At 38.0% G+C, this 12,479-nt stretch overlaps 1 protein-coding gene across 3 annotated transcripts in view; it reads left to right on the top strand.

Moving 5' to 3' along the window:
- NEBL (nebulette) overlaps nt 1-12,479 on the top strand; it is a 342,430-nt gene that overhangs the window by 244,462 nt on the left and 85,489 nt on the right. Inside the window, exons 4-5 of one of the 3 annotated variants that reach the window (XM_081143310.1) lie at nt 867-977; nt 6,799-6,909. The exons of 1 other annotated variant lie outside the window; for it this stretch is intronic. In XM_081143310.1, coding sequence (XP_080999436.1) covers nt 867-977; nt 6,799-6,909 — 222 coding nt within the window. The remainder of the gene's footprint in view (nt 1-866; nt 978-6,798; nt 6,910-12,479) is intronic. One more of the 3 variants, XM_081143311.1, reaches the window with a different exon arrangement.

The raw sequence follows: 12,479 nt of genomic DNA on the forward strand, positions 1-12,479 counted from the left end.
GATCTATATGATATTCTCAGGATTATTTCTGCTAACATGAAAGCATTGTGAGGAAAATTGGTACTTTTTTTTTTATTAAGTACCCAAATCCAAAGAATTACAGGAACACAAGGTTTAAACAGGTTACATGCTCAATAATTCAACCTTCAAATCTAGTTCTGAGTGGAAGTCACATCAGAGACTTGTCGACAGAGTGGAAAAACACAGTTTTGTCATTTCTCTTGTGCCGAGAAATTCTTGATGTTCTTAATTATTAATTGATGTGTTGTCCTGAAGGAGTTAACTGCATAGTAAAAACATGGAAGTGGGAAAACTGTTGTGTTACTTTGAACTTAACCTTCCGAAGAGGACATGGTGGATGAGTGTTTCTTTTTAAGAGTAGTGACTGAGATCACTTAGGAACAGTGCAGACTGGAGGGGTGAGGGGCAGAAGCTGAAAAACACATCTCGCCTTCATCGCTGTAGGAGGGTAAGAAGAATGGAATAAAGGGCCTCTGTCCTTTGCACTCAGGTTCCAGACAGGATGTTCTAACAGCTCGTATTTTCTGGAGCAAGTCAAATGTCTCATCACTCTCAGATTTTTCTTTGCTGATTAAACATATCAAACTGTTAATGCACACAAATAGATTTACTTATAGAAATGCACATGGGTTTAAACAGTCATTTTTCCTTGGGTGTCTCCTTTAAAGGTTTCTCCACAGTAACCTGGATTTGCCTTTCTTCAAAGTATGTTTGTCAGGTCCAGGATTAAAATGCTCTTCAGGTTTTTAAATTCATTCTGTTTCTGAAGAAAGTTTCTTTTTATTTTTTAATATTCCCTGTCAAAAGAGGCATGCTTATTTGTTTTTTTCCTTTCTCCCCATTAGGCAAAATACAAAGGCACCTCCAAGGCGGACCTCTCAAACTCTCTCTACAAGCAGATGCCAGCCACGATCGACAGCGTCTTTGCAAGAGAGGTTACGCAGCTTCAGAGTGAGGTGTGCTTTCCCCACACTCTTACATAGCTCTGTAGAGAAAACACGCAATCTGATATAAATTATTCAGCATTTTTAAAAGTTCTTCATATTGAGTACTGCGTATTGAATAAAACCTGAGAGCTGCATTGTGTTTTTCATTTAGAATACCCCAGGCTACCCAAAAGAGCCTCCATCAGGTGGAAGTGGCCGTTTTGGTAATTGCCAGTTGCAGATGAACTTAAGAACTGTCATCATGTAAACTCATGTTGAATCCACAGGCGTTCAGGAGTAATTTTCACTTTATAGTACATCAATACATAAGAAATACTCAATACATTTAATGTATTGTATTTCTTAAAACAGAATTTTAAAACAGAATATTTCACCTCTTTCTCTCTCATCTTACTGCTTTCTTTTCTTCATAACACAACCTGATTTTGTTTGTTTTTTACTTTATTAATCTGTTACTTGATTCCCTAAGAGACATGAGAGCATGGACCTCGTTTGTCTTGTTCCCTGCTCTACCTCTGTGCTTAGAACAGTCCCTGGCACATAGGGAATGTTCAGTAAATACTTATAAAATACATTTTTATTCAAGTTGTTGATTTCCTTTCCAAGGAAGTGTTTTGTTTTACATAATTTATATTCTTCATGCTACATTTTAGGTTAAAAATAATAGTAAACACGTAGAAATGCTGACTGTATGCCAGGTGCTGTTATATGCATTTCATAAATATTTATATCATTTTGTCCTCACAAGCACTCTATGAGATATTCCCATTTTGGAGATGTGGAAACTGAAGCACAGAGAGGTTAAGTAACTTACCCTAGGTTACACAGTCAATAAATGGTCGAGTCTCATTTCTTAGTTTTTATCCTCACTTGAGGATATTTTTTTCGTTGCTTTTCATAGACGGAGGGAGGGAGGGAGGAGAGAGAGAGACAAACATCGATGTGAGAGAGACAGTTTGATTGGTTGCCTCTCACACTCGCCCCGACTGGGCTTGGGGATCAAGCCTGCAACCGAGGTAAATGTCCTTGGCTAGAATCAAGCCCGGGACCCTTCAGACCATGGGCTGATGCTTTAGCCACTGAGCAAAACTAGCTAGGGCCAGAGTCTCATTTCCTAACCACACACTGTACCATCTCTTTCTTACCAATTCTGCCCCCTTTTTCTCATTAAACAAGTTTACTTTCTCCAGAATCTTTTCACTTTTAAGTAGAGAATACCTAGATAATTTTAAAATAGTCTGAAAATAGATTACTCTTGAAAAATGCAGAGCATAGTTAGCCTTGGCATGACCTCTTTAAGTCCTTTGTTATTACAAATTTAAATGTCCACTGTGTACCCAACTTGGCAGTAGGCTAATCTCAGCTGTGCAACATGAGGCTAAAAATATACGATCTTAAAGTCTGGCGAGGCTCACCGTGGCTAATATGCCCTCCATTTTTTTTTTTTTCTTCGTTGCCCACATCTGGTCACCTAAGTTCTTGCTGATAATATGGACTACTTTATAAAGCAAATAATTCTAACAAAACACTTGATATGTGACAAACAATAATTAAGCAATAAAGAAGGAAAAGAAAAAAAATCTATTTTTATACTTACTTGGGAAGGTAACAGTTTTCAGATATTTACATCTTCATTGCTTAGGAAATGCATGACTTTTCTCACCTTTCATAGCATAAATAGATCTATAGTATGCAAACATGTGCAACACAGAACATGAAGAATAATCCATGTTGTATATCTAGGAATCTGGGGGTTTCTTTGCAAGAAAAGTTCATCACTTACACCTTTAATATGTGTCACCCTGTAGTAGAATATGCACCCTGGGAAAGATATGTTTTTGCTCCTAAGGAGCAGCGCTGCCCAGTATTGTAATTAGTCACTGAACTTGTTGATAAGGAAAAACCTGGACCCTGAATAAGGTGTCTGGTTCAAAGATTTATGTAATTGTAATAACATTACTTTAGTCTTACGTACATCAGTTTTATTATTTTTAAAATTGCAGTCCTCAAAGCTTATCTGGTAATAAGATAGTCAAGAAAGTAAAAGGATTTGACAGCATCTGTGATAAAAAACAACAAATAACTAACCTTTTACTGTGTCAAATTGTATCAGATTTGAGCTAACCTAAATTAGAGTATTAGCCAAATCTGAAATTTAATGGCATTCTGGGTTCTAATGAAAAATTTCCTAAACTTTTGTTACTGGAACAAAATATTATCTTAAAACCAATTTGCAAACAGTCTCAGATGCTTACATTCAAACTAGAGCGGTATGGTGAAGTTAGCTATATTAATACTCCCTATAGAAAATGACTAATAAAAACCCTTCAAAAAAAGAGAGGGAGAGATGTGTGGAGATTTTAGGAAGCCATTTTATTAGATATTCCTCATTAAAAATGTTATAAACACAGATCACAAAGAAAGCTCCTGGAAATGGATGGATTGTGCCACGAAGCAGTGAAATCCTTTCCCCCAGGGCTGTTTCAGGCAGAGGCTAGGTCATCCCTCATCACAGAAGTAATGCCGGCTGCTCAGGCATCTGCACCAGGAGGTTTACGAGAGCCTATGTTTTTAGCTATTTGGCCCCACAGTCCTCTTTCAGGAGCATCAGAGGTGTCTGTGCTATCAGTTAGAAGCACATTTACCTATGTAGCAGTTATCAAACAGACTGTAACTTAGAAACCTATGTACATCTTTTATATGCATATATGAGATATAAAGATATACGATGTGATCAAATACCTAAGGTAAATATATATATTACTTACATAAGCATATTTATATATAAAGTATGTAAGACCATTGCAAGTGTCCTCCACTAGGTAGGTGTCCAGTACCATAGCAACCTTGATTCTCAGAGTATAAAGAAAACAAGTATTAATCCAGGGGAATGCCACACAATAATGACAAGTCCTAGGAAATCAAATTTATCAGGAAATTTATTAGCTTGACGTAATTTTCCATTAGCTATTTTAAAGATGGAAATTAATATGATAAATTAAAGTTCAGCCACCTCCAATTTGATGTAATCTTAATTCTGAAGTGGTGCTTAGTAACAGCTATAAATGAAATGACTGTTTTAATGCTGCAAGTAGAAAATTACATAGCCTTTTTAAAAGAGTGCCTTTTAAAACCTTGTTTGATGACTCACCATTTCGGGGATAACCCACAAAACGATTGGCTGTATTGGTTACGTTTATGAAGTCCCAAGTATGATAGTCTAAGATTCAAAATAAACCAGGCAGGCACCCAGCAAAAAGGAGACAGGCACAACCTAGCTCTTTTTATTTAAGTAGAAGAAACATATATCATAGAGTTTTTTTTCCTGGCTTAATAGACTTGTCTGTCCCTTCCCACCCATATTAAACTCCTCCTCCTTCCCCCAAATACATAATATAGAATAATGGAACTAAATGCAGGTTCTTAATGGGTTTCTTGTTTAACATAGTTAATTGGTGAAAAACATAAAGATATGTTTATTAGAGTTTGATATCCTGATGGATTAAATCACTGGACAGACTCTGACAAGATGAATGATCTCTGGGTTAACATGAGTGCTGCATGCAAGCCCTAATAATCAGCCAGATATGCAGGACTGGGTGTGGGAACAGGGCTGGGTGGGACTGAACAAGACTTAAGGGTGTTAGTTGACAGAAATCTCAACATAACCATCAAAAGAAAACAGTGTGATCCATGGATGCATTAATCACATTTAGCACATGAGAGGTGGTAGGTAGTCTGGATTAAATTGAATGATTCTAATTAGAATAGGTCAGACCGTATCTGGAACATGTGAGCACCTTAAGAAAGAGATGAATAAATTGGAATTTGTGCTGAGGAGCTCAGTTAGGGAGTACAGGGGTTCAGCGGGTCAACCCGTGCAGACGGTCTAGAAGAAGGGAAGTCATCGACAGCTGTGTTCCCCTGTGTAAAGTTCTGTCCGGTGAACAGGACTCCACCTGTGTGGCCAAATAAATGCAGGGATGGGCAGATAGATTTGGGTTTCATTGAAGGAGGAACTTTCACAGCTTTCAAAATTTAGAGACTGTGTGTGATGCCTATGATTGAGCGCTCTTTTATTAGGTTTCAAGAAAAACTCAGCAGAGGAAGCAGAGAAGGGATTTAAATATTGATAGTTGTACTTGCTTTTTTTGTGGTTATATTTGATGATTTTATTTTAAAACAATTTTTTTTTTCAATCCTCACCTGAGGGTATTTTTTCCATTTTCTATTGCTTTTCAGAGAGAGTGGAAGGGGAGGGAGGGGGAGAGAGAGAGAAAGAGAGAGAGAGAGAGAAACATCAATGTGAGAGAGACACATCAATTGGTTGCCTCCCACATGTGCCCCGACTGGAGCTGGGGATCGAACCTGCAACCAAGGAACATGCCTGGGACCCTTCAGTCCTCAGCCCAACACTCTATCCACTGAGCCAAACTGGCTAGGGCTATTTTTTAATTTAAAAAAATTAGTTTTGTAATTATCACTTTAATCCTTTAGACAAGTATATTATCTAAGTAAAATGGGTGTTAATTCTATTTATTAAAGCCTGTGAGGAGTTTAAGTTCAAGAGAATGCTTAATAAACTAATTTATTTATTCATTCACTAAACATTTATTGCACTTCTACTCTTTGCCATTCACTATGATAGGCACAGGACATTAAAAAATATGTACAATACAGGCATAGCTCTCAAGGAGATTATATTGGTAAAAAGTTTTTCGCTAAGTTTAACTTTATTCTTTTTTCATTGAAAATTAGATTTTATTTTGTTCTTGGTAAACAATGTTCTAATCTTTCTTTTTAAAGTGACTTTATTCTCTTGGGTCAAGTAATTCTAATTCCATTTAATATCTTTTTATTATTAAACCTTTGATAAATATTTAAAATTAATTTTGAAATAATTTATTCCTGTTTTATTTTCATCCATTCAGTATTCATTCATTTATTTATTCACTTGTGCAAATATTTATTGCTACCTACTTTGTGCCAGTCACTATTTGGGGTTTTGAGCCTTCAGTGAACTAGACAGTTATGTTCTGTTAAGGGCAGACAAAAAAGAAATCATTTGACAGAAAGGAAACATAGTAATTAAAAATTGTGAAGGAAATAAATAGGATAATGGCATACTGTGAGCAAGGGGATAATTTGCTGCCTTCTGGATCTTCTTTAACTTCTAACTTTCTTGTAGAGTTTGGTTTCTTCTACTGAAGTAATCATGCTCGTGCCTTCTCAGTATGGAACAAATTTAACTTGGTGGTAATGGATGGTGTTGGTATGATGCTTTTTTCTCTAACAGAGGACAGGGCTTGACATATCTGAGATTTTGGCCTGCATTATATTTTCTCCCAAAGGTTAAGTCATTTAAATAGTATAGTTGTGTCTTCATAAAATCATAACAATTAATTTTAAAACAAACACTTCACTTTTAAACATTCAATCATTTCCCCCATTGTGTCAGTTACTTTCCCAAGATTTAAACCTTGAACATTTAGAACCCTAAAAGCTCTTGGGCTTGGGAGATTTCCCAAAATTGTAGCTGAAATTTAAATTAGACAAATATGAGAATTGACACTTCAGCCTATGGTCAAGGACTTTTGAAGTAAGTGATAAAGATTTAGAATTAGGGGTCTAAACTGAAGCACTGAAATGAAAGTGTTATGCATATTGTCTCATTATAGAGGCTCAGGCAAATTTGACCATCAGTTGTGGTATTCAAATATATAAAGTCCTAGCAAAACACTGAAATTTAACAGATAAGAATTTAATACACCTCTAAGTGAGAGTAATGGTTTATTGTGGTTTTTTGTTTTTTGTTTTTTGTTTTTTTAAGGTTGCCTACAAGCAGAAACATGATGCTGCCAAAGGATTCTCAGATTACTCCCATATGAAGGAGCCACCTGAGATCAAACATGCCATGGAGGTCAATAAACACCAGAGTAATGTAAGGAAGCCACTCCTCATGATTTTCTGGAAAATTGTGGTTGACCCACAGCAAGGCTAATGGACATTTTGTTGAAATTTAAATATTATGACACTCCTGCTCAAAAAGGACTTTAAAATTTTGTTTATTTTTATCTCTGCATGTTCAGTCAGAAAGACATCTGAATTATTCCGTTAACAGTTATTAAAACTTTGTGGAATGCCTTTAAAATGCTAGGCACTTGCAGGCATTGGAAATTCTGCTTTGAACAAGACACATATGGATCCTTTGGACCTGTTGAGTTATTAGCATTTCTTAGAAGTTCTTTGACTTGATGGCGAAGCTCCCATGGTTTCCCGTCTAGAATTGCAGGAGAATTGGGAGAAAGAGCATTGCAAATCTGTGGCCCAGGGAAGAATCATTCACAGATGCTACTGAGATTGTACCCCACTACTATTTCTTTTGGAATGCTTATGGGGAGCAAAGTGTCAAACTTAAGGCTGATTGCGAGTAGGAAATCAATAGATGCCTAATGGCTGGTTTAGAAGTAGAGCCAGAAGGGAGGGCATGAGCCTTTAGAAAATGAATTTCTTCTTTGGTTATAAGCTAGGAGGTACATCAAAGCTTTCACGTGTTTGCTCAGTTACCACCATTCTCATGGTGGCCCAGAAGAAATATTCCTTCCTGAAATCTCAAGGAAAGCTTATTTGTCTCCCCATCATGAATTCTCTGCTTTCTAGAAGGAATATAGAAACTATCTGTCAGGTTCTTTACGGGTTAGAATCAGTTAAGATAGAACGTCTATCCTAGTTGGGTCAAGAAACTCCCTTTTTTGGAAAAGTACCTGAAATATCTTTGTCATCTCTCACAGGGCCTGTCCCACCACTTGATTCTCTTACTGACGGTGCTTTGCAGATCTGTGTGCCCAGAGCCCCAGCTGTGCAATGTCTCTTTGCAGGATGGCAGCAGTTATCTGATATTAAATTGCAAAAGGTCAATGCTTAAGTAGAAACGGAGTGAGGTTTTACATTTTAATCCAAATGTATAAACATATGCCGATATAAACATAAGCACTTTTCTAAGATGGTTTGAGATTGATAAGAGATGGAGAAACTGCGTGTCTGTTATTACCGGCAAGGTCATTTTAAGGGGATGCTCTGTAAGAACAGTTTGCTTACAGAATGACCATAATAATCATAATAACTACCTCTTAGCCAGCAAGTGCTGTGTAGCAGAACTGTGCCAACACTTTGATCATTTCCAATTCTCACAAAATTGTACCGATTCCCATTTCGTAGATGAGGAAAATGAGACTAAAGAACCAGAGCCCCTGAGTTCGCTCTTCCTCTTAGGCCCCGCTGCCTCCCTCTTAAAGGTCACTGGTTATCGGTCAAGATTTTAAATGAAGTTTTTAAAATGGGCACAAAATAGGTTATCATCAGAATTCAGATCAGCGGCTCCAGTGCACTGCAGGGAAGAAGGTGGTGGAGGGCTGGGAGGGGCTGCATTACACGGATCCTCAGGAGGCCCTTTCTAACTCTATAATTCAATGGAATTCAAATACGGAAGTTCCTTATCATAGAACTGGGGTTATTATTTTAAGTCTGCCTTTTCTTTTAAAAGGTCTTTGATTGAGGGGTTGAGGGAATAAAGTGTAAAGCCCTTTTCTCCATTCAATACTGTGTACTTATGGGAGAAGGGTGTATTTACTTACACGCCTCTGCCTAACCAGCTCAACCTTTACATGCAAAGTTTGTACATATAATAGGATTTAGAAAGTGTTTAAGACTATTTACTCAGATTTAAAGTGAGAAGGATATTTGTATTCTATCTGTGAAGTAGTTGATATTCCTCTAGAGTCAAGGCACTTAGAATAATACATTTGTTGTTCCTGCAATATGAAATTTAAACGTAGGTCTTGGAAGCCACAAGGAGAGCAAGTACATCTACCTCGTGGTTCAGCTGGAGAGGCTGCCGCGTCACTGTGAGAGACAAAGCCCTGCCTCTTTCAGTCCAGTGAAACTCATTTGCAGAGAATTTACTAATAGAATTACCCTTTCATAACACGGAATGTCACTTTCTACTAAGCCTATAAATGACTTGATTTAATTTAAAATCAAATGTGTTGTCACATATGCATCTGATTTACCCAGAAACAATGCAAGTCAGCATCTTTGCTCACCTTTTTTATGTTTCCATCCAAATCAAGTCAGCTTTTGAATGTCTGTTAGAGATCCAAGAAACTGGGACAATAAGCTTTTAATTTCTGCCGCCTTTCCACTCAGACCTTTTACGAAAACATTCATCAGTGGTCCACAGGGAGCACCTTTGTTTCAGACCCTTGCTCTCCTTTCTACCTTTAGAGATGTGAGTGAGCAGAAGAGGGTGGGGGGAGGGTTCTTTGTGACTGGCCAACTGAATTTTCACCTCCGAATAACTGAGAGTTCCAACCGGAAGAGTATTTGGGAGCAGTTAGTCTTTTTACCATCCCCAAATTCAATAATCATGAAAAAAGGAAAACATATTTCTCAGAATATCCTCCCCTGTAGCATATAATAGAAAAGGAATCTGGAGTCAGACCAGGGTTCAAATGCTTGCTTTGCCACTTGCCTGCATGACCTTGGACAAGTCACTAATATCTCCAAGTCTCAGTTTTCTCATCTTAAAATCAGGGCAATGATCTTTATCTCATTAGGGCCGCAAGGGTTATATAAGGTGCTATATGTGAAGATCTTTGCAGAAGAGCCACTTCATAAAATCTTAGTCCTAGCTGGTCCTCCTCCAGTTTGAAAGGGTGATTTAAGATTTCATAGTGATATCATAGTTGATTCAAAACAATCTAAAGAGTTAAGATTTCACTAAAAGTCCAAATCAATATGAAATTTATATTAAGAAGCATTTAGGTCAGAAGGGCATCTTCAAAAGCTTCCTGAACCCATACAACTTACCTGTTTTGCTGATATTATAATCAAAAAATGATTAAAAAGAGCCAATCTAAATCCTTCTGTATCTTAAGGGATGTACCCGGGCCTAACTTTTCAAATGTAATTAGAGAAACTGGAGGTTTCAATCCTGTTGCTTTTCCCTAAAGATGGGCTTGTAATGAAAACCCAGTAACATTATTACTTCTCATCAATCTTACCAGAGACACGAATTCCAACAGTTCTGAAGTAAGTCAAACACATTTTAAGCTGCCATTTTAAGTTTTATGAGTAATGTGGTCTGTATAGACCTGTCATGAAACTGGAGTGGTAAACTTTTCCAAAACACCATATTGGTAATCAATTCAATGTGCATTAGAAGGAAGTACTCAGCAGGGGAAGCAAGAGACTTAATGTTCTTTTCAAGAATGATGTATGTACTTTCTTAATGTTAATAAAAACTTATCAGTAGACAAAATTTCTATTTCATCAGAAAGTGAAAAAACTTTAAGATAAATCAGTAAAAACGATGCTGGAGAAACATTTCTGGCTCTATGTGGTTCCTTGATGTGACTCACAGTAACAGAGCTTTAGGATTTAGCATTAAAATAAGTGTATTAGCATTTTGTTCACCTCTGAGACAGAATAGTTAGTAATATCTGTTCTGCCTTCTTCACAGGACCGTGGTGATGAGGAAGTTAGACCATGATCAAGAAAGCTTTGTTAGCTCTAAAATGCTCTTATAAACAATGACAATAATAATAATGATAAGCTGTTCTAGATGCAGCTCCTTATGTTACTTCATCTTTTAGAATATTGAAGACGTTTCTTTTTTCTGATGAATGTCAGATCCTCCATTTACTTACATTTAAAAGGTTTCCATTCTCTTGTAAATGTAACATTTATAATTTAATAATTTAGTGTTTTTTAAAAAATACAGCATGCCCAGACAGAAATAAGCCCAAGATAGACTTTCCAGTGCGTGTGCCCCTTTGGTGATACCTGGAGAGCTTTTTTAATGTGAGAGTTTATGGTGATAAGTATTTCTTGATAATGACAACTGGTTACATTACTCACTTCTGTTCCACAAACTTAAAAGATACACATCCTCTCTAGTTTCTTCTCACTAAGAATCATGTTAACCGTCACCAGAGTAGCAAAGGGAGTGAATGGTCGGTTGGATTTGGTTTCTTTGAGTCTGACTGTCCACACTGCCCGCAGCCCCAAGAGGTTTCTGTCTGTGGCTCCCCTCGGCTGCCATCCCTCAGCTCTCAGTCTTCACATCTCCAAGCGCTTGAACTTTACTGTAAGGGACAGGCTTGCGGGAGGCTTTGCTTTCCTCTAGTTTGTTAACTTACCTATTGAGGAATCTCAAATCACTGCTGTCTAAATATGAAAAGCTTGCTGCAGAGTCCCTGGGATTCTTTGCCCACGTGCCTGGCTTTACATGGATTATAATGGCATCTGTTTCACCTTCGTTTTCAGGATCTAATGAGTCTCTTATTGGCCAAATCTAACCCAGGACGATGCAAGGAGGAGGGTTCTGGATAACTAGTTCCATCGGGAGGGTGTGTGCTCAGAGCCAGACAATTCAGCACAGCAGGGCTGGCGTGAGGATTTAATGAATTAATGTGTGTAAAAGATCTAGAACAGTGCCTGGCGCACTGGACGCTCCACATGAACATAGGAAATGTGCAAACACTGTGGCCTGATGTAACAGAAGTAGAAAGCATATGAGAGAGAACAAACTGAGGTTCAAAGACAAAGTGAGATGACAGAAGAAGCTGAGGGGGAAGTGAACATGGTGAGATAAGAAATTCGATGACAAATTTTCATAGAATTAAAATCTTTTCTTTTTTTTATAAATATATCTTTATTGATTTCAGAGAGGAAGGGAGAGGGGGAGAGAGAGAGAGAAAAGTCATTGATCGGCTGCCTCCTGTGCCCCTCCCCTCCGACTGGGGATCGAGCCCGCAACCCAGGCATGTGCCCTGACAGGGAATCGAACCCCGATCTCTTGAATCATAGGTCGATGCTCCACCGCTGAGCCACGCCCGGCTGGGCTAGAATTAAAATCTTTATTGGGGGCAATAAAAAACAGATATGACACCGCAGAAAAACACATGAAGTAAAGGCTGTGTTAGTCAGCAGTTCCTAGATTCAGTGAGAGAAATCCATCTCAGGTCAGTGCATATAAAAAAATGAGAATTTATTGGTTTGCATAATTGGAAAATTCATGCTACCCGCAGGCATAGCTGGATCCAGAGGTTCCACGGTGTCACCAGGACCCTCCCTCTCTTCTCATCTCTTGGCTCTGCTAGCTTTTGTGACTTCACTTTCAGACAAGCTGTTTTAGGTGGTCTCAAGACGACTGCTGGTGTTTTCAAAATTCAATCATCTTTACATCAGCTGATCCCAGAGGAAAGGACAGCAGATCTTTCTCTCCCAGCCTCAGATCCTTAAAATGACTCTGGCCCTGCTTGGGTTATGTCTGCTCTCTTATTAATCATGATTTCCAAAGGGATGAGGTATCTGATTATATAGCTAGTCACGTGGCCACTCCTGTGACCAGGAAAGTAGGTTGCATTTGACAGCTCCACCAAATCGCATGGAGTGAGGGTGGGGCAGTTTCCAAATAAAGCATTGCTGGGCAGATTAAAAAAAATTAAC

This window comes from Miniopterus schreibersii, assembly GCF_964146895.1.
Source record: "Miniopterus schreibersii genome assembly, chromosome: 1".
In the NCBI taxonomy this organism is placed as follows: Eukaryota; Metazoa; Chordata; class Mammalia; order Chiroptera; family Miniopteridae; genus Miniopterus; species Miniopterus schreibersii.